Here is a 23,648-nt window from a genome sequence, read left to right on the forward strand (position 1 = left end):
ATCCAATGCGGGGACTTCAACAGATGTTACGTCAGCCAAGCTAGGAGAAAACTATCCACAAGGATCCATGAACATCAACTAGCCGTAAAGCAGCATGACTAACTCTCGCTAGTCTCTACCCATGAAGATCAAGAGGGGCACACATTCAACTGGGCATCAGTGGAAGTCGTAGCATAAGCAAACACAGCATGCAAGAGAATTCCCAGAAGCATGATTTCCCTCAAACAATTCTATAAACAAACTTGTAGATTCTGATCCCATTTATAAGCCAATGCAGGCAAAATTCCAGACAACGCAGAGTTTTCTACGCAAACAATCATCGATAAGTTCCCCTTCCTATGTCACAACTGGGTTTCTGCAATGGCGATCAATCAACTGACTGATAAATATACAAGCCAAGCATTTGGAGGACACATCACAAGTACATCACTGATGACGTCTCTTCATATGGTGACAAAACGTTTGCAAATAGATTGTCAAGATAGAACAACTCAATGCATCAACCTCCTGAGCTACACATTTTCTAAGTCATTTCCAACATTGAGAAATATCAAGATGAAGATGTCCTAGTAATTATGGTGGTGTAATCTGAATCTGCAAAACAGGATGACATCAGAAGTTGGGAGAAATAATTGAGTGTTTGAGGAAGTCAGAGACATTGGCCAAAAGATAGTGTTTACAAGATGTGCATGCAGTCTGAAAGAAACCCCAACAGGAATTAAACCAAAAGCATGCCTAGTGGCTAGAGGTTTTGAGGAACAGAACATAAAAGAACTCAAAAGACTCATCAGCATGTGCATCAGAGTCTATGTGACTATTTCTCTCAGTGATCTGTCAAAAGCATTGGCAACCCAATTCCATGGACATAAAATCTGCATTATTCCAGGGAATGGTGCTGTCATGTGACATTTACATTAAACCCCACCCTGGAAGCCAGAAATGAAGTAACACTGAAAACTCAAAAAGTGTGTGGTCTAGCAGATACATCACTCTACTGGTATAAAAAGGTCAAGGAAATAATATTGAAAACAGGTGGAAAGACATCACAAGTGGATCTAGCTTTTTTTTATTGGTAAGATTCAGAATGTCATGTAATTGGAGTACTTGACAGTCATGTAAATGACTTTATACAAGGAGGCTCACAACTCTTCACCACAACAGCCATCCCTCAGCTAAAGTCAGCCTTTCAGCTTGGATGCGAGGAACATGACAAGATTCTGCTATGCAGGGATAATACAACTGCACCAAGAAAGCTACATCAGGAATCTTCAAACAATCCACATGGAATCTACAGGGGTCATACAGCAGGATGCACCCCTCAGTGCAGCTGAAGCTGAGCAACTCAGGTCAAAGATAGGTCAGATACTATGGGTGGCAAGACAGAGCAGACATGACATGTTTGATGCCAGGACCTTGGCATCCAGCACAACAAAAAATGCCAGAGTACAAACTTCACATGAGGAAAACAAGATAGTGTGCAGAATTCAATCTGAAAAAGTAGACTTGAAGTTTCAACAGGTTGGAGAAGATGGCTCATTCAGGTTTGTTGTCTTCAGTGATGGATCACTTGGAAATCTCCTTGGTGGTACTCAAGCAGGATATTTTATAATACTGATGTGAGAAGAGGGAAAATTTTCACCTCTCTATTGGCAATCAAAAAGGATTCAAAGAGTTGTATGTAGTACATTGGTAGGAGAAATCCTTGCAATGTCTGATGATATTGACAATGCCATTTATCTGGCCACACTCTATTCTGAGTTTGATCGTGGTGACCCAAAGGACACTCTACAAATAACTTCTGTCAGGCATCTATTCTGAGGTTGATGCCATCAAACCCACCATGTCAGTTAGAGAAGAGGCTTTGATTAGAGATAAGCAGCATCAGGGAACTTGTCCCAAGCACAAAAAAAAGTCATCACAAGCTACGGTCAACTACAAAGGAACAACTAGCTGACTGCCTCACAAAGAAGGAAGCACCAGCTCTTGTGCTGCTGAAGGCACTTAGAGAAGGTATTTGGTACTTTCAGAATTGTATCAACATCTAGGGTAATCCCCATGTCCTAAAGGACTTTTGAGTTGATATATATATAAATTTTTATTTTCTAGTACTCTGAAGGCACTAACTGAGGGTATAAGGTAACTTAAGAAATTTATTAGGCCTACCAACTAGAGGTAATAGTACTACATCAAAACCAATGGACAGTTAACTTATTTATGTATATAGGATGGGTGATTGCTGAATTCAGTTCATTTGAACTATGTACTTAATTGGGATGTTTGCTTTCCCTGTTATGGGATGCACATGGAGGTGGGATGGGGTGGAGGGGTGGATTGTGGGTGGGAAAAGGACAGCTTAGTGTACTTAACATGAACGGAGAAAGTAAAGTTGTTAAAGCAGAAGAAAATTTTGACTTTGTTGTTCGAATGTTAACACTTGATTTTAGAATTATGAATTGGTCATTATTCTACTTAGCTAGACTCAGCAGTTTCAACTCCATTCCCCTACTTTTTCTCCAGATCATGAAGCATCTTAGCTTCTTTTTATACACCTTGCTTTAAAGAACAGTCTTTTCAAATAACTTGTACAAATTCCTCCCTTGAGTGGTTTGACTTTAAAATCACAATCTGTTATCCTGAATCTGTCTGCTGGCAATGAAGTACTTGTCAATGCCTTCTATTATTTTCAAACACTTGAACTGTCAAGACTTAAGTCTGTAATGATGTTATATTTTGAGTCCATAACTTTATATTATCCAATTTCTTTGCACAATGTTATTATCTTGGCAAATTGTTAATAAGCCTTCAAAGTTACATCTCTTTGTACATAAAATGTAACAGATTCTAAAGCAATCCCCGTGCCTCACTGTGGTGTGTCATAAATATCAACTCCAAATAACTCAGGAATATGCATCTCTACGAAAAACTACTGCTTCCTTACATGTAGGAATTGAAATTTTGCATACTACTCAAGCCTTAAATTTGTTAGACTACTATTTTCTTGCATTGCAACACCTCTGACACAAATACCTTTTGGCAAGTTTTTATACCTTAAGCTTCCAAAGACAAACATAAGATTGTTATTAAAAGTGTGGAAATAGGAATAATCACACAGCTTGGAAAGGGGCATTTCAATCCAGCTGGTCCATGTCAACTAAGATTCCAATCAAAGCTAGTTCCATATCCCTCGAAATCTTTCCTATCCAGGTACTCACCCAAATATTAAACATTAAAATATTTTTGATGCACTTGCTTCTCCACTTCCCTCTGGCAATTTATTCCATGTTTTGGGTTAATATCTCCCTTGTACATGAGGCAATGTATGAGGAGGTCTGAGGGTGGCTGTTACACGACTCATTTTTTAAAGACAGAATGAGATATATTGTCCAATTACATGATTCTGAATTCATATATTGCATTAAATAAGACCACATGGAAACAAAATACATCAAAATAAAGGGTAACAATATCTGATATTTGTGAAAGAGAATAAAACTTTAAATTTATTGCTTGTTAATACTGCACTTTAATAAATCAGACCTCAAAAAAACATCTGTCCATATGGAGTTAATGTACTGTGTGATATTGCGAATTTGTTGTCCAAAAATACCCTTTTCCTTCCACATGGAAGCCAGATTCTTTGAAAGATGTCTCAATTCTGTCTCAACATGAAAGTAATTGCTTACATTGAAAACCTTAAATTGTATTCAAAACTTGTTGCCAATCTAACAGTCCTGATCATTCTTATGCTCATTTATAACTAAAAATGCTGTTATTAAAAATTAGTTTTGTATTTCAATTCTTCAGCCTGTAATGATGAGGGGAAAAAAATTTCATTGGGCAGACATTTGTCTGCTGATCTGACTGAATTTTCACAGCAGATGAAATAAGAGGAATAGGCTACTCAGTCCATTGCACTTGCTCCTTCTTTCAAAGATCATAGTTGATGTTGAGCAAATATAGATGGTCACCAAAAACTAATAAACTTCTTCAGATGTACCATCAAAGGTATCCCAATCGGTTACATCATGGTCTGGTACAGCAATCTGAATGTGCAGAAATGCAAGAAGCTGCAGATATCAGTGTACTCTGTCCAATACATCATGGCACACCACTCCCCACCACTAGCATCTGCGGGAATTCCAGCATCCAAAGATTCCCACTATCGCCATGCCAATCCTTTGCCGCTACCATTGAACAGGATGTACAGAAATCTACAAGATTTATTAACAGTCAAAGAAGATTATGCTGAATGGCAAAATAACTAGCAATACGCAATCTTAAGACACGATCTGCTCAGTCTCAGTAGCAAAAAAAAAGCAATTCCTGCCATTCATTTAAGTTCTTAATAGGCACTTGGTGCTCAGAGTAGCTTCTGGAGTGGATATTCAAATCCCATGCTACCTCCCATCAGCAGATCCAGAACATATTTATGACCTCTTGGTTTACCTATTTCACTTCGGTGATCAAGATATTCAAAATGTAAGTCAGTTTTTGCCTTTGAACAAGCTATGTCTCAAGGTCAAGTGGTCTACTGATTCTTTTCCTTGATACCTAACATCAGTTGAAATAAACCTAATTAAACTTAAAAATACCCCAAATATTGCACAATTCAATTAATTCACTGGAGGTTTGTATCAGGCATTTTAAAGGTCTTTAACTTGAGGCAGTTGTAATTTGTATTTAAATATATCTATAATTTCACAGTAAAACCCTTCAATAATTAAAAGTTGCATTTTCAATCAGATTAGAAGGGCTTACTGTTAAAAATAAAATACTGTAGACCCAAAATAATGACACTTTATCCTAACAACACAAATAAGTACTACTTTTAACTGGGAATGGGCTTGACAAAGACAGAAAGAGGAAAATTCTAATTTGGCATTGTAAAATGGCACTTGCAAGATATTTGCTCAGCAACTGAATGATGACTCACTAAAGGATCTGGGTATGCTTGCTCAATACAGCAGCTCACCCGATTCCTTCTGCATTCCCAGTGATGATTCCAAATTATCCATACAATATCTTCATTTCAATGCTGTAATCCTCCAGGCAAACATTAGCCTGAGTAAGAATGCAAATTCAAGGTACAAATATTCAGAACCCCAGAAATTTATGTTTGAAACCTTGTTGTGACACTTTAGCCATGTCAATTAAGACAGAACATTGGGAAATATTCCTCCCAGAATCATCCTGTTGACAATTTTCTATCACTACAATAAATTATACTTAACTTAATAACATGATTAATGGCAAATCATTCCAACATTAAAACATTTTATTAGTATTCCATTTTAACAAGGCTTCACGGGCATTCAAATTAATTTAAAGTGCTCACTTCATACACAAAGTGTTGTAACAAACGATGCATTAACAAAATATCTAAAGCTTAAGTTTCCTGTGACTTAGGACTTTTTATTGAAAGAAACTACACAAAATGCAGATTTTGTGAAGTTGCTTTCAACAAAAATAACACTTCCACACCTAACTTGAACCGGTAGGTTCAAATATTTCTGAAGTTAATACATCCCTGACTGTCAATGGAAAACAACTAACCAAGTCACATTGGATTTGCTGTTCTCCATACAATTTCAAAGAGAAAGGGCTGGATTTCCATTGATAGCTCCACCAATATTTGATCCATGTAATTTAGAACATGCAATCTGGTCAGGATCAAAATCCCACCATCTTGAGCAGCATGTCCACTTCAATACAAGTTTTAGGCATTAACTGAATTGTCTTGTGCACAAAGCCATTTTAACCTTAGATCGCAGTAGTACAGCTAACTTAGAAAACCGATAAAGTTCAGAATAGTTGACATGGTGTACATGGACTGTAGCAAGACTTTTTGACGAAGTCATGCATAGTAGGCTGGTTCAGAAATATAAGACAAAAATCCATTGCACGTTGGCAAAGTGAAATCAAAATTGGCAGAGGGAAAGGAGAGAGTAGTAGTGGGTAGTGTTTCTGAGTGGAGGTCTATGACCAGACATGTTCTGCAGTGATTGGTGCTAGGACTTTTGTTACTTAAAATACATATAATTGATTTGGATGCCAATGTTGGGAGTAAGTCTGCAGATGACACAAGAACTGGTGGATTTGTGGATAGCAAAGTTTAAGCAGTACAGAGATCTGCTGGAAAGTTGGACAGAGTGATGGCAGATAGAATTCAATCCACCAAATAAGGCAATACACCTTGGGAGTTCAAGTTCTGGTAGGACAGGGATCTTAAGAATATTGACACACAAGGAGAACAAGGGGTGTAAGTCCATAGTTCCCTGAAACCATCAACGCAGATGGATAGGATGGTGAAAAAGGCATTTATTATGCTTGCCATCATAGGCTGAGACATTCGTTACCCAGATCAGGAAGTAATGTAGCAGCTGCACAATACATTAGTTCATTATTCTGATTGCTGCACTGCAGAAATTGGCAGTAGACCAACCATAGTTGTACCCTGTAACCTGAAATGAAAAGCTGTAGTCACAAGGAGAAACTGGATAGGCTGGGTTTATTTACACTGCAATGTTAGGGGCCAAAAGTGATTTTATTTGTGTTTATGTAATTTTGAACCGTTTATTTTTGAAGAATAAAGTTAAGTTTTTCCAACACAGAATGGTGAATATCAGAAACAGGCTGAAAGAGATGGTAATGCAGGCAGATACAATCTGGATACTTGGGATAGGAAAGATAGAGGGATCAGAAACTAATGTGGACAAATGAGACGAGTGGAGATAAGCATCACAGTCACCAGGATGAGGTGGGTCAAATTGGCTAGTGCCTATGCTATTCCATTCAATGATCAGTGTTGTATGGACTAGAAAGAGTTTTGTTATTTCCTTAGCACTCTCTTTAAACAGTTTGTTTTTTAAATTTTATCTGATGCTCATCAAGAGTTGGTTAACTGAAACTAATTTCTCCCCCTGCCCCCCACCAGATAATTCTAAAGCGCTCAGGCCAAAATACAACAGGATGCATTACTTCTTAAATGCATGTCAATAATAGTCTAATTATTGTTCAGTTTCTTATTTGTTTGACTCAAAGTAGAGAGAATAAGACTTCTCTTTTCAATAAATCTACTTCATCTGAGTGCAACACCCACTCTATCATAGTGATATACTTCCCATTTCCAGTCCCATTCACACTTTACCACATAGGCTATGGATGCTCAAAGAATAAAATCAAGGATAACATTTTTAGATCAGGGGAATTAAGTTTATATGGCTAAGACAGAAAAAAAGCGGCATGGAGATAGAAATGCAGCCAAATCTCGATAAAATGTTTGAAGAACTGCAAGACCAAACCCTAAATGTCCTTGAATCTAATGAAGTCCAGAGTCCTGATGAGGAATCTCAACTCAAAACATCAACTGTTTCATCGTTTTGTACATTATTATTGCACATTATTGCAAATCATTCCACATTAGTAAATTATTACTGTGTATATTATTATCATGTACTTTATTATTAAAGTCTGCACACTAAGTGCGTTTTTAAATGTTGCTGCTGTAACAAAAGAATTTCTCACTTGTGATCAATAGTTTTAATTATTATCATCATTTCTCTCCATTGTTGCTGCCTGACTACTGAATTCCTTTAACACTGTTTTGCTGAAATCCTGAAACCAGCCTGAATAACTGAGATGAATCAGATTTATTCTGTAGACGTTGACTTTCAAGAAATGGACAACAAATTAATTCCACACAGAAGTCTTGTACTCACTAGACATAGAATCCGTCAATCCAATAGGATTTAAACCCAAGATCCTGATGGGAAAATGTCAAATACCCAGGTCACAGTTTCTTACCAGCAGTTTGGGGGGGGGGGGGGGGGTTGAAATTAGGAAAGAAATCAAAGAAAAAGATAATGCAAGTGCATGCTAGAACAGAATTTCTAAACAAAACTGAAAATAAAAAATGAGGGGACCACTATGCATTTATGCAGCATTTAATCCTGGAATACAAACAAAAGCCATCCTTACCTGTTTCTGAGTATCTGATAAATTTCGCCACATATCATAGAGATTCTTCAGCTTTGCCTACAATGACAAATTTGACAAATTTTATTTAACATAAACAATGCTAAATATCAAATTATGAAAATTGACATCTCAAAGGTCTCAGCCTAAATAGCTAATATCAAATATCACATGCAAATATCCAACTATATAATCACACCAATTCCAACAATTCATATCTGAATCTATTAACATCAGATAAGTGATTTGATAGACTGCCTCATCAATGAATGAAAAAGATTACAGGTCCTCCACAGCTTAAGTATGCATGACTTCAGTACTGTGAGCATTTAAGAGACTGGCAGGATGAATTTGTCAACTGCTGCAGACATTTTCTGCCATCAGTTCACTCCTGCATTATCTACTTGTGAACTGTTCATAACCTGAACTGGATTCATAGAAACTGGCTATAGCCTAGTGAGCACCTGTAGACTTTCCAAAGAAATCATTTCCAGAAATTTACCACTGTCCTCTTGGCTAGTAGTTATGGGTGTCCTAGAACATTTGTGCTCAAGTCAGATGAGTTTCAATTACTTATGTTGTGGTTTAGCCCTCTTGCATATTTTCCACAAGTGTTATCTGGGGTAGCATAACAGTATGTCCCAAAGTTCTATACCGGAAAATTTCCTGTCACAGTAAATATATCTGTCTTTTCATTAATTTACCTTGTACCTTTCTAGAGACTACCTGACAGGGATCTCACTGGTTCACAGTTCCACAGCTGTCAGTCACATTACTTGGTGCAGTCAGTCAGTCAGTCAGTCAATACAGCAGACTCTCTTGCCAGAGCAGCAAGCAGCTGAACCCAGAGCTCTGCAGCTACATGCACACTTTCTGCTGGATCTTTTGATAACAATCCATAGTAGCATCCAGGTGAATTGCAGCCCCGGGTGAAATGAGTGATGCTCAACAAGTTTGATATAGAACATAGAGCAAATTAAAATGTTGGCACAACATCGTGGGCCGAGGGGCCTGTACTGTGTTGTAACATTCCAAGATCAATCTAACCCTTCTCTCTTACATAGCCCTCCACTTTTCTATCATCCATGTGCCCATTAAGTTTCTCCAATGCCCTAATGTATCTACCTCTACCATCATCATTGGCAGGGTATCACTGAGTAAGTAAAACAACTTCCCTCTGACACCACCCCCCCAAATACTTTATTCCAATCATCTTAAAGTTATGCCTCCTTATATGAGCCATTTCCGTTCTGGGGGTTAAAAAAAAAGTCTTTGGCTGTCAACTCTACCCATACCTCATATCATCTCGTACAAACTCTATCAAGTCTCCTTTCATCCCCTTTTGCTCCAAAGAGAAAAGTCCTGGCTCATTCAACCTATCTTCATAAGACATGCTCTCTAGTCCAAGCAGCATCATGGTAAATTTCCTCTGCACCTGCTCTAAAGCTTCCACATCCTTCCTAAAACAAGGTGACCAGAACTGAGCACAAAACATTCCAAGCCAATACTCCATTTAGTTTAGAGATCACATCTAAACACCTTGACTGTTCTTCTCATATAGCTCTTGCAAAAGGAGATTTTTATGCAGAATACAAGGCCATACCCTGTCAGAATCAAGCTTATTATCACTGACATATCCTGAAATTTGTTGCTTTGTGACTGCAATGCAGTGCAAAACAAAATTACAAGTTACAAAAAAAAAGGTGCACAAGAAGAATAGCAAGGCAGTATTCATGGACTGTTCAGAAATCTGATGCAGAAGGGAAGCATCTATTCCTAAAATGTCAAATGTGCCTCTTCAAGCTCCTGTACCGCCTCTCCAATGTTAAAAATGAGAAGACCATTTTCTAAACAAGGAACAAATTCAGGAATGAGTGCTGTAAAGGGTCTTCGAAGACCTTGTGCAAAATTCTCTAATTATTAGCTAGCAGGTTGAGTCAGTGGTAAGGAAGGCAATGAAATATTAGCATTCATTTCAAGAGGACTTGAATATAAAAGCAAGATTGTAATGCTTAGGCTTTATAAGGCACTAGTCAGACTGTACTTGGAATATTGTTAGCAGTTTTGGGTATATACACACATACATAATGTGCCTAAGACTTTTGCACAATATGGTAGTAATTTTATGTATTGTACTGCTGCTGCAAATAAATAAATGACATATGTGAGTGATGATAACCCTGATTCAGATATGGGTCTCTCGATCAGAGAGATCTGTAATGATTAATAAACGATTTGTCAGGTGTCTCAAGGCTGGGTATGTCTGCATTTGTGCCACCCCTCACCCCAGCACTCCTTCTCTGTCACCTGTCCTACACTTCTCCTGTGGCGCTCCACTCTCACTAATCCCAATATTCTTTGCTTCTGCAAGGTTTACAAACTTGCTCTCCACTCCACATTGACAAATACAGTACTGTGGCGACCCACTTCCTAGCGCACTCGAACCGGCTCACACATAGCCAGCGCGCAGGCACAAAGGCAAAAAGCCTGCGGGGGTTCGTGAGTACGTGTCCCTTAGAGCATCCACGCCCGGGAAGGCGGGATGAGGGAGGCTTTAAAGCAAGGCTGTGAAGTTCAAAATAAAATAATCTTTAATTGCAGTTTACTGACTCCGTGTCGTTATTTTAGCGCTGCGTGTAGCACACCGCTACAATTGGTGACCCCGATGGTCCAAACGATTTTTGGACCGGAGATGACCGATGCCACATCTGTTCATGTGGTTTCGTTGAAACTGCCAAGCTTCTGGACGCTGCGACCTCACCTATGGTTCCAGCAAGCAGAAGCCCAATTCCACGTTCGGCAGATAACCTCAGAGGACACGTTACTACTACGTGGTGAGCTCCCTCGACCAGGACACAGCGGCCCAGGTTGTGGAGTTCGTACAGTCTCCCCCGGCGGACAGCAAGTACACGGAATTCAAAGCCCTACTCCTAAGGACTTTTGGACTCTCACGGTGCGAGCGAGCTGCCCGTTTATTGCACCTGGATGGCTTGGGAGACAGACCTCCATCAGCTTTAATGAATGAGATGTTGTCTCTGGCCAATGGACACACACCGCCTCATGTTTGAGCAGGCATTCCTGGAGCAGCTGCCCGAGGACATACGCCTGCTGCTGTCCGACGCGGATTTCAGCGACCCCCGGAAGGTGGCAGCCCGGGCGGACTTGTTGTGTAACGCCAAGAAGGTGAGTGGGGTGCTCTTTGGACAGATCACCAGGCCACGCTCCCAGCAGCAAACCAGTCCAGGCCTGGCCGCAGAGCCCGCTAACCCCAGAGGCAGGGGTGGGGAGCCCAATGAACAATGGTGTTTCTACTACCAGCAGTGGGGCGCAGAAGCCCGCCGTTGTCGCCCGCCCTGCCAGTTCCCGGGAAACACCAGCGCCAGCCGCCACTGATGGCTATGGCAGCTGGCCATCGGGATAGCCTCCTGTATGTGTGGGACCGGCAGTCGGGATGCCGTTTTTTGGTCGACACCGGTGCCGAGATCAGCGTCTTACCTCCGACGAGTTACGACACCTGCAACAGGGCACCGGGTCTCCCCCGAGGGCCGTGAACGGCAGCACAGTAAGGACCTATGGCACCCGTACGGTGCAGCTACAGTTCGGCTCCAGCCAGTTCACGTGGGATTTCACACTGGCTGCCGTAGCCCAACCGTTTCTGGGTGCGGATTTTTTGCAGGCTCACAGCCTACTGGTCGACCTACCCAGGAAGAGACTGGTCCACGCCGAGAGCTTTCAGACGTTCTCCCTGGGTGCAGCCCAGTTGCCAGCCCCTCACCTCGACTCCATCACGCTGTCCGACAACGACTTCACCAGGGTCCTGGCGGATTTCCCATCGGTTCTGGCACCGCAGTTCACGGCAGCCATGCCCCGACACGGCGTACAGCACCACATCCCAACCCAGGGACCAGCCCTCCACGCCTGTGCTCGGCGGCTTCCCCCGGACAAGCTCCGACTGGCGAAGGAGGAGTTCAAGAGGATGGAGGAATTGGGGATCATCCGGCGGTCCGACAGCCCATGGGCCTCCCCCCTGCACATGGTGCCTAAAGCGACAGGGGGCTGGAGACTACTGCAGGCTGAACGAGGCTACCACACCGGACCACTACCCTGTGCCGCACATTCAGGACTTTGCTGCAAACCTGCACGGCACACGGATCTTCTTCAAGGTAGACCTCGTCCGAGGGTACCATCAAATCCCGATGCATCCAGACGACGTCCCCAAAGCGGCTCTCATCACCCTGTTCGGCCTTTTCGAGTTCCTCCGCATGCCGTTCGGCCTGAAGAATGCCGCACAGACATTCCAGCGGTTAATGGACGTGGTGGGACGCGACCTGGACTTCGCATTCATCTACTTGGACGACATCCTCATAGCCAGCAGCAGTCATCAGGAGCATCTGTCCCACATCCGTCAACTCTACGCCCGGCTGAGTGAATACGGTCTAACAATCAACCTGGCCAAATGCCAGTTCGGGCTCGACACCATTGACTTCCTGGGCCACAGGATTACTAAAGACGGGGCAACCCCTCTGCCCGCTAAGGTAGATGCGGTCCGCCATTTTCCCTGACCCACCACGATCAAAGGCCTTCAGGAATTCGTAGGTATGGTCAATTTCTACCACCGCTTCCTCCCTTCAGCTGCCCGAATCATGTGCCCCCTGTTTGCCCTGCTGTTGGGTCCGGGCAAGGACATTACCTGGGACGAGGAGTCGCCGCCGCTTTCATTCAAACGAAGAAAGCCTTGGCGAATGCCGCGATGCTAGTGCACCCCAGAATGGACGTCCCTACCGCCCTCACAGTGGACGCATCTAACTTGGCTGTTGGTGGGGTACTGGAGCAGCTCATCGCGGGTCGCTGGCGATCCCTGGCGTTTTTCAGCAAACACCTGCGGCCACCCGAGCTCAAATACAGTGCTTTCGACCGGGAACTGTTAGTGCTATACCTGGCAATCCGGCATTTCAGGTACTTCTTAGAAGGTCGGCCCTTCACTGTGTTCACAGACCACAAACCGCTTACCTTTACGTTCACGAAGGTGTCCGATCCCTGGTCGTCCCGCCAGCAGCGCCATCTGTCCTACATCTCTGAATACATGACGGATGTCCAGCACGTCTCGGGTAAGGACAATGTCCTGGCGGACGCGCTTTCTTGCCCTAACATTCATGCCCTTTCCCAAGGGGTAGACTTTGGGGCACTGGGGAGGAGCAGCAGGCAGAAGAGGAGATCCCAAGTTACAGAACCGCAGTCTCCGGTTTGCAGCTCCAGGACCTCCCCATAGGCCCAGGTGAGAGGACCCTACTCTGTGACGTCACCACCGGCCAGCCCCGTCCCGTCGTCCCGGCACCTTGGTGGCGACACGTTTTCGACTCCATTCATAACTTGGCGCACCCCTCCATCCAGACAACCGTCCGGATGGTCTCCAGCAGGTTTGTTTGGCACGGACTCCACAAGCAGGGCAGTGAATGGGCCAGAACGTGCATGCACTGCCAGACGGCCAAGGTGCAGCGGCACACCAAAGCTTTGCGGCAGCAGTTCCATCCCGCCCACCGGCGTTTCGACCACATTCATGTGGATATCGTGGGCCCCCTGCTAGTGTCGCACGGAACCTCCTGACTATCGTGGACCGGTTCACAAGATGGCCAGAGGCAATCCCGCTCACTGACACCACCTCCGAATCTTGCGCCCGGGCACTGATCGCCACCTGGGTGTCCCGCTTTGGTGTACCGGCCCACATTACCTCCGACAGAGGCACCCAGTTCACCTCCAGCCTGTGGTCAGCTATGGCCAGCCTTTTGGGGACTCAGCTGCACCACACCACTGCCTACCACCCACAGTCGAACGGACTAGTGGAGCGTTTCCACCGTCACCTAAAGTCAGCTCTCATGGCCCACCTGCGAGGAGCTAACTGGGCGGACGAGCTTCCCTGGGTCCTACTCGGCATCCGTACGGTGCCCAAAGACGACCTGCACGCCTCGTCGGCTGAGTTGGTGTACAGCGCGCCCCTGGTCGTCCCCAGGGAGTTCCTACAAGCCCCAAGGGGGCAAGAGGAAGAACCCGCAGCTGTCCTGGGCAGACTACGCGAGAGGCTCGGTGACCTGGCCCCCATACCCACTTCGCACCATGGGCAGAGTCCGACCTGCGTACTCAAAGACCTGCAGAACTGTAAGTTTGTTTGTACGAAGGGGCGGGTATCGGCCACCGCTGCAACGGCCCTACGAGGGGCCGTTTACGGTGCTCAGAAACAACGGGTCCACGTTAGTGCTGGATGTTGTGGGGGAGAGAGGAGGTTTTCACGGTGGACCAACTCAAACCGGCCCATGTGGACCTGGCGCAACTGGTCGAGTTTCCGGCACTGCGGCGCAGAGGCCGACCTCCCAAACCGGGTCCGGCCCAGACTGTGGATATTGGGGGGTGTATTGCCAGTTCTGGGGGGGGGGGGGGGTTATGTGGCGACCCACTTCCTAGCGCACTCGAACCTGCTCACACATAGCCAGCGCGCAGGCACAAAGGTGAGGTCCGCAACAAAGGGAAAAAGCCTGCGGGGGTTTGTGAGTACGTGTCCCTTAGAGCATCCGCGCCCGGGGAGGGCGGGATGAGGGAGGCTTTAAAGCAAGGCTGTGCAGTTCGAATAAAATCATCTTTAATTGCAGTTTACTGACTCCGTGTCGTTATTTTAGCGCTGCATGTAGCACACCGTTACAGTACTATGAAAAATTCTTAGGCACTCTATTTACATAAGACTTTTGCACAGTACTATACATGAAACACTTCAGTTATAATGAGGAGACTAAGGAATTAGGTAATACTTCCACACAGAAAGAACTGGTAAGTAATCTAATGAAATTTTCAAGATGAAAATGATTCAAGATCTGTTGTGCAATGCCCAGAGCAATGAGGAAAGCAGATGCATTAATATGTTTCACGTTCGGAAAATTTGTAGGGCTATTTTGAACAGAACTAATGGAATAACTGAGAGACAAGTGCCGTGAATGACCTTCTGTGGCCTGCCATCCAACAAACATTCATCAATTCTTAAATACAAATGTATCCCTTGCAAGTACAAAGAATTATTTTACAAGCTTGCCTAGAAAATACAGCTTCTTAAATAACTTAAGAATAAGCAACAAATGTACATGTTGAAATTACTTCGAACTTTAGTAATTCCAAATGGGTGAATTTATATTTGTAGATCCTCAAATAGGCAGAAGTGGAAATAGCTCAAGTTATTTCTTCTAATTCTTGTCAAAATTACTCAGCTCAGCTAAATCTCCTCCAATTGTGATGCAACACACAATATACATGGAACCAAACTGAATGTATAGTTTCTCTGCAACACATACAAAATGCTGGAGGAACTCAGCAGGCCAGGCAACGTCCATGGAAAAGAGTAGAGTCGATGTTTTGGTCCAAGACCTTCAGCAGGACTGGAGAAAAAAAAAAGATGACCAGTAGAGTTAAAAGGTGGGGAGAAGGGAGGGAGAGACACACAAGGTGATAGGTGAAGCCAGGAGGGGGGTGAAGTAAAGAGCTAGGAAGTTGATTGCTGAAAGGTCTTGGCCTGAAACAATGACTACTATTTCCCATAGATGTTGGGTGGCCTGCTGAGTTTCTCCAGCATTTTGTGTGTGTTAGTTGGATTTTCAGCATCTGCAGCGTTTCCTCTTGTTTGTGTATTCTCTAATTTTTTTTAAAGCATTGGTAGAAAGATTTTATTAGAATTCTGTGCACCAGAACTGAATACTAAAATAAAAAAGGCAGCATACAGCTGCTTTGGTTAGGTATTGAAGGAAAACTACATGACTAACAGTCTTTCAAACCATACTAAAGTTTGAGAAAATCTAAATAGTAAATGTAAAGCATTCAGTGAGCTGCACAAAGCCCTTTGAAACAGGATTTTTAAAAATATATTTGTTAGCTGAGCCAAAATGAATACACAAGCTAAAAAGACCAAGGTCACCAAACTCAAGCAGTTGAAACAAATGTTTTAGAATGATACAAAAAAAAAGATTACCTTGGAAGTTTCACCTTTAGCATCCTCAAACTTCTCCGCCATGAAGATATTGAAAGCTGACCGTACACGTTTAGGCTTTCCCAACATTGTAAGCTTCTACATGCAAAAAAAAAATTAAGGTAACAATGTCACAACCCAAATTCATATCTGTACTTCAGTAATTTCAAAATTTAATGTCACCCTCTCAACCTGATACAGCACTTGGCATTACAAACAACTCCGGTGATGGACTAGATGCAATATGCACACCACCAAGAACAGTAAAATGCTGACAAAGCATTCTTCAGAATTGTGGACCGTTATGGAAAATACATTCCTAACTTAATACTCACTCGCTTCTGCCTTATTGTCCTTCGTTTCGCCAGCTTGTACCTCCTTTCTTCCTTCAGAACAGCTAATTGAGTTGGAGTGAGTTGGGCTTTGAAAGCTGCCATTTCCAACCTATATTTCACTCTACTATCATTTGCTGCAGTTTCATATGGCTGGAAGCAAGACAATTAGAATACCAGTTATTTCAAAGGGCAGGCAAGTCAATTTTTGATAAAATGATCAGCAGTATTGAGCAAGCCAAAATATGGATATTATGTGACTTCATAACTCTTGATCAAGAAATTGAAATTACTCACTTGCTTCTGATCTGCAGTTAACTGTCTCCAATCCTGAGCAATGTATTTAATCCTTTCTGTCACGGTGAGATCTGTAAGTAAATTACTCATGTTGGGTAAAAACAAGTCAGTTTCATGTGCCTGGCTTGTGACAATATAATGAAGCGAAATAACAAAGACAGAAGTTCAACCACGGAGGAAATCCAGAAATACACCCAGTCTGCTGATGCCCAATATCTCTCAAATTGCATTTAGGTATACTGATCCACTACATGTTACAAACTCACAAATTACATATAGACTGTGCATATGATTTGCTGTCTGTTGCAAGCACCTTCTTGCCATGTGAGAACTTCGGTTGTGAAAATATCATTGTTATTTGTAGAGAAAAGCAAATGGCTGAATTAAACATCCTGGTGTTTATAGATGTTTTCTTGGTTAGCATATTGATGAACGGACACTTTCTGACTGGATAACCATTTGGGTTACAAACAGTTCTCAGGAATGGAACCCTGTCATAATCTGGGGATGTTCCGTACACAAAGATGGCCATAAATCAGCATAAATAATTAAGTCCAAGAAAACTATTAGACCCTTCTACATTTTTGCTGCAAACTTAGAAATTTGGGGAATTTCAAATGTTAAGTAGCTTTTAAAAAGTATTCCAAGATCTCGCTCTAAGTAAGAACTCAAATTCAATTCTAAACAAGGTGGGACAACAGAAACTTAGTTGGTTGAGGACTAACCAATTAGGAAGGATGGATGACCGGGGGTATATACACCACCCTACTACACGTGCCTAAGCGACATCCCTGATGAAGATGGCGGAGCTTCTCATGGAAACATCAGTTAAAAATCATGCCTGTACCTGGCTGAAAGCCAGAGAAAAGTTTATTTGTATTCCAAGATACCAACAATACAGACTAGTACAAGAGATAATATAGAGAAATACACTCCAAATACTGCATTTAAAGAATAGAAAAATTATTGCCTTTGTATTATATCTGAAAGTGTGATACTGCTACCAGATAGTGGAACTGCTGAGTCTCACACTTGACAGTCAATGATGTGATCAGATTCTATTAGTGAACGTTTTATGCATGAAAGCATAGGACAGGAGGTTTGTCCCTTTGTAGATCGGTGAAAACTCTTACTGCAGATTTATTTGGCCGTACTAAATGACACTAAAATCTTCAAACTGACATCTAGATGGCAGTATCACTCAAGTTTCTTTGTTTAACCTGCCACTTTTGTCCACAGTTTTTTTTGATGTTTTCCCTACAATTATCTCAACCCAATTGAGTTAAGCAAATTGGGGCTTAAGATAGATGCCAGGCTCCCAAAAGAAGATTCTCAAGTTTGAAAAAATGTATCTTTGTTGGATCTTGTGCTTTAAGGATGTAATTCCATTGTAGAGGGTGTACAGTGAAGATCCACTAGTACGTTGCCTGGCTTGGAGGACTTTAGTTATTGCAGAGATTTGGTAGGCAGGGGCAATTTCCTTGGAGAAAAGGAGACTGTACATATATAAAATTATAAGAGGCATAGATAGATAGATTAGATAGTCAGCCAGAATCTTTTTCCTGCGTAATGATAACTGGTGCCACACGATGAGAGCCTGGAACAGGAATTGGTGCTGGAGTGTGGTGTCTGATGATTGCAAGTGACTCCCTGCTGATCCACTTGTTACTTCTATTGAATCACTCTACTTACCTATTCTTAGATTTTTCAATACTTCCAAAAATTCTCACCTGCATCTTTAAAGAGCCTTTCTAGTTAGGCGACAGAGACAATTCAATTCTGTATCAACTGGAGATAACTGGCTATCTCCACAGAGGATATTATCATATGAAGATTGATTCGAAACACCTAATTTAGATACAGAGAAATTACTTAATTTTTACTTGGATTAGTTGCTGTTGTTTCTGCATCCTTCTAAGTAGCCTGTTTTCAGAGCATGACAACTTTGATTTGCTGGAAACACAGATACATGGGGTGCCGTCTCTAGCGCATTGACTGACAAAGTAGAATCAATAAATGCACTATTCACTATTAACATCAGACATGTTACAGGATGTTTGGAATGTTCTTTTTTAAAAAAAGACACCAAACCTCGACACAACGATGATGGGTAAGGTTGGCTCCTGGCAATTCATTTGCTAATAATAAAGTTTAGAGGATAGTCATAAAACATTACACCTTTTGACCCATCTTGTCTATGCAGAACCATTAATCTGCTTACTCCCATCAACCTGCCCTCCACATTCCTCTCATCCATGTATCTATCCAAATTTCTTAATGTTGAAATTGATCCTGCATCCACCACTTGTGCTAGCTTTTCCCACACTCACACCACCCTGTGAAGAAGCTGCCCCTCATGTTCCCCTTAAACATGTCATCTTTCACCCTTAACCCATGACTTGTAGTTACAGTCTCACCCAACCTCAGCGAAAATAGCCTGCTTGCATTTAATGTGCCAAAATCCCCTCAATTTTTTATATCCCTATTAAATCACCGCTTAATCTTCTACTTTCTGTAAATTACTAATGTTTTCAACCTTTTCCTATAACCTTTCACCCTATAACTCAGGTCCTCTAGTCATGGTAACATGCTTATAAATATTCTCTGCACTCTTTCAATCTTATTTACATCTTTTCTACAGGTATGTGACCAAAACTGCACACAATATTCCAAATTAGGCCTCACCAAATCCTTATACAATTTCAACATAACATCCCAACTCCTATATACATCAATTTATGAGGGTTAATGTGCCAAAAGCTTTATGACCTTCTCTACCTGTGTCACCACTTTCAAGGCATTATGCACCTGTGTTCCAAGATCCCTCTGTGCCCTAACACACACCATGCAAGACCTACCGTGGTTGGTCCACCCAAAGCAGGACATCTCACACTTCTCTGCATTAAATTCCATGTGCCATTTTTCAGCCCATCTTTCCAGCTAGCTGAGAAAACCACTGCAAGCTTTAACAGTCTTCCTCACTGTCCACTATACCCCCAATCTCTGTGTCATCTGCAAATTTGCTGATCCAGTCAGCTACAATTATCATCCAGATCATTGATATAGATGACAAACAACAACAAACCCATCACTGATCCCTGCGTCACACCACTAGTCACAGGCTTCAAATCAGAGAGACAACCATATGCAGCTACTCTGGCTTCTTCTGCAAAGCCAATGTCTAACATAATTTACTGCCTCACCTTGAATGCCAAGCAATTGAACCTTTTTGCTGTCTACATGGACAGCATTTGACATGGTCCCTCCCATGCAGGATCTTGTCAAATGCCTTACTAAAGTCCATGTAGACAACAACCAATGCCTTGCCTTCATCAATTTTCCTGTTAACTTCTTCAAAAAACTATTAAGATTGGTTAGACATGACCTACCACACTTGAAGCCATGTTGATTATCCTTAATCAGTCCGTGTCTTTTGAAGTACTTTTATATCTGGTCCCTCAGAATATCTTCCAATAACTTTCCCACTACTGATGTCAAGCTCATCAGCCTACAATTTACTGGCTTATTCTTACAGCCTTTCTTAAACAACAGAACAACAACAGCTATCCTCCAATCCTCCAGCACCTCACCCACAGCTAAGAATATTTTAAATATCTCTGCTGCAGCCCCTGTAATTTCTGCACTAGCCTCCCGCAGGGTAGAGGAAAAACCTGTTGGGCCTTGGGGTCAATCCAGTCTAATTTGCATTAAGACAACAAACACCACCTCCTCTAATCTGTAGAGGGTCTATGACCTTGCTGTTGCTTTGTCTCACTTTCATTTATTTTTACAGTCAGTTAAGAGATACCGTACAGAATAGGCACTTCAGAACCTTTGAGCCATACCACCCAGCAACCACCAACAACCCTGATTTAACCCTAACTAATCACTAGACAACTTACAATGACAAATTAACCTACACAGCATGTCCTTGGACTGTGGGAAGACACCAGAAGATTCCACTGGGCAGACATACAGAGAGACTCCTTACAGTGAACTCTGAACTCCGAAGCCTCGAGCTGCAATAGTGTTGTGCTAACCACAATGCTAAAACCTTTCCATCTACCAAGTAAATACAGATGCCAAAAATCCATTTAAGATCTCCCCCATGTCTTTCAGCTCCGTGCATAGATTACTACTGTTCTTCCAGAGGACCAATCTTGCAGAAGCCTCAGGATTTCCCTTCACCTTGTCTGTTAGAGCAACCTCATCTTCTTTTATATTTCCTAATTTCATACTTGTGGGGGGGGGGGGGGGGTATGAGATACATCTCCACCAAAGGAGGTATAAGGTGCTCTTCCCTCCACTAGCCTGCAGTTCACCCTTGGGCAAGGTGGAGTATTTGTTTAGCCCTCTGAACAGGGTCACATGAAGTCATGGGAGCAGGCAGTGGATGCTTATATGAGCAACTGATGCATAACACAAGTCCTGGTTGTGCACTGATGCCAGGCATACAACCTTTGAAGAGTATTGATAATGGCTGGGGTCACCCATCTTGTAAACAGTGCCCAGAAGCAATGGCAAACCTCTTCTGTAAAAAAATATTGCCAAGAAGAATCATGGTCATGAAAAGACTATGACTGCCTACAACTTAGAACACGCCCACATAACGACAAAGGATTTTCTTCTTAAGCGTTCTCTTGCACTTCTTATACTCAAATACCTCATTTGTTCCTGCCTGCCTATACCTGCTATACAGACCTCCCCACCTTCTTAACCAGGGCTTCAATCTCTCTCGAAAACCAAAGTTCCCTAAACCTGTTATCCTTGTCATTTATTCTGACAGGAACATACAAACACTGTACTCTCAAAATTTCACTCATGAAGGCCTCTCATTTAACAAGTACACCTTCGCCAAAGTAAATTACATATCCCAATCCACACTTGCCAGATCTGTTCTGGTATAAAAATTGGCCTCTCTCCAATTTAGAACCTTAACCAAAGGAGCAGATCTATCCTTTTCCATAATTACCTTGAAGCTAATGGCATTATGATCACTAGATACAAAGTCATCTGTCATCTGCCCTATCTTATTCCCTAATAGCACCTCAAGTATCACATTCTCTCCAGCTGGGACTTGTGTACTGACTAAGGAAACTTTCCTGATCACATTTGACAAACCCCTTCCTATCCAGCCCTTTTACAGTATCGGAGTCCCAGTCAAAATGTGTAAAGTTAAAATCACCTACCATCACAACCTTGTTTCTTGCAACAGATTGTGACCTCTACAAAGTTGTTCTTCTAAATCCTGCAGACTGTTGAGCGGTCTACAATATAATCCCACTAATGTGTTCATACCTTTCTATTCCTCAATTCCACCCATAAAGCCTCACTATTCAAGCACTCCAGTGCGTCTTGACTAACTGTTACTGTGACATTTTCCATAACTAGTAATGCCACCCCTCCCCCTTTAATCTCTCCCGCTCCATCACTTCTTAAAAAAACAAAACCCCGGTTCAGAGTTGCCAGCCCTGCCCCTCATCAACCAAGCCTCACTAATATAATTCTACCTGCTGATCGATGCCCTAAGCTCATCCACCTTTCCACAATGCTCTTTGCATTGAAATTTACTCAGTTCATAACATTAGTCCCAAGTTCCACCAATTTCAACCTTTTGAATCCTGACATTCTATGAAGGCTTAACTTATGAAGGCTTTCTCCACAATCACTCCATATCTGTTCTGGTGGTCTGGTTCCCATTCCCCTGCAACTCTAGTTTAAGCCCCCTTTCCCCCCAGTGCAGCACTAGCAAACTTCCCTGCTAGAATATCAGTCCACCTCCAGTTCAGGAGCAAGACATCCCTTCTGTACGGGTTCCACTTTCCCAGGAAGAAAGCACAATGATCTAAAAATCTGAAGCCCTCCTTCCAACACCTTAGCCATGTGATAAAACAGTATGGTCTTTCCATTTCTGCCCTCACTCACTCAGAAAATATAACTTGCAGTCAGTCTGACAACTTAACAGTGTACTCAGTAGGGAAATTATCAGGAAAAATTATGCTCCTTTCTAATTTTGCCTGAACAAAAGCAAAAGAAAACTGTTCATTTTATCTCATGCCCAATCTTTCTATAATCAATCTCAGAAGAGGATGTACAATTCAAATTGGACTTGTTTTATTTCAAGTCTAGGTGGCAGGAATTCAAGGTAAGATCAATACCAGAAGCAAACTGAATGATTATAAAGATGAATGTCTATAGCAAGCAATACAGTGTAAAGAAAAAAATCCTTATGAAATGTATTCTGTTGCAATATCTTATTTGTGAAATGGACAAGATTTGATTAGGGATCTTAATATAAAGGAACCCTTGGGAGGCAGTTGTCATAATATGATAGAATTCACCCTATAGTTTGAGAGGAAGCAGCTAAATCAGATATACATATCAGTATTACAGTGGAGTAAAGGGAATAACAGAGAAATGGTAAATTAGCTGGCCCTATTGATCAGAGGGGGATTTTAGCAAGATTAAACCAGAACAACAATACTTAATTTCTGGGAACAATTCAGAAGGTGCAGGATACATTATTCTACAGGGAGGATGAAGCAACTATGAATGACAAGGGAAGTAAAGACTGCATAGAAGCAAAAGAGGGTATATAATATAGCAAAATAATGAGTGGGAAGTTAGAGGATTAGAAAGATTTTAAAAACCAACAGAAGCCAACTAAAGAGCCATAAGGAGGGAAAAAATTAAATATGAAAGCAACCTAGCTAATAATATAATAGAGGCCACTAAACGTGTTTTCTAATATATAAAGAGTAAAAGAGGTGCAAGAGTGGATATCGGACCACTAGAAATTGATTTTGGAGAGGTGGCAATGGAGGACAAATTTATTTAGAATTTTGTGTTAGTCTTCACTTGAAGACACCAGGAGAATGCCAGGAATTCAAGGGTGCAGAAGTAAGTCTTGTTACTATTACTAAGGAAAAGGTGTTTGGGAAGTTGAAGGTAGATAAGCCACCTGGAACCAGATAGCTGCACCACAGGGTTCTGAAGGAGGGAGCTGAAGAGATTGTGGTGGCATTAGTGGTGATCTTTGAAGATTC

The 23,648-nt window shown here is 42.2% G+C and overlaps 1 protein-coding gene across 2 annotated transcripts in view; it reads right to left on the reverse strand.

Moving 5' to 3' along the window:
- Positions 1-23,648, reverse strand: part of tfam (transcription factor A, mitochondrial) — a 61,941-nt gene that overhangs the window by 8,385 nt on the left and 29,908 nt on the right. For both annotated transcript variants that reach the window (XM_059947426.1, XM_059947425.1), the window contains 4 exons: positions 16,603-16,673; positions 16,309-16,458; positions 15,977-16,072; positions 7,978-8,034 (listed from right to left, as the gene is read on the reverse strand). In XM_059947426.1, the coding sequence (XP_059803409.1) occupies positions 7,978-8,034; positions 15,977-16,072; positions 16,309-16,458; positions 16,603-16,673 (374 nt within the window). The remainder of the gene's footprint in view (positions 1-7,977; positions 8,035-15,976; positions 16,073-16,308; positions 16,459-16,602; positions 16,674-23,648) is intronic.

This window comes from Hypanus sabinus, chromosome 22 (assembly GCF_030144855.1).
Source record: "Hypanus sabinus isolate sHypSab1 chromosome 22, sHypSab1.hap1, whole genome shotgun sequence".
NCBI classification, from domain to species: Eukaryota; Metazoa; Chordata; class Chondrichthyes; order Myliobatiformes; family Dasyatidae; genus Hypanus; species Hypanus sabinus.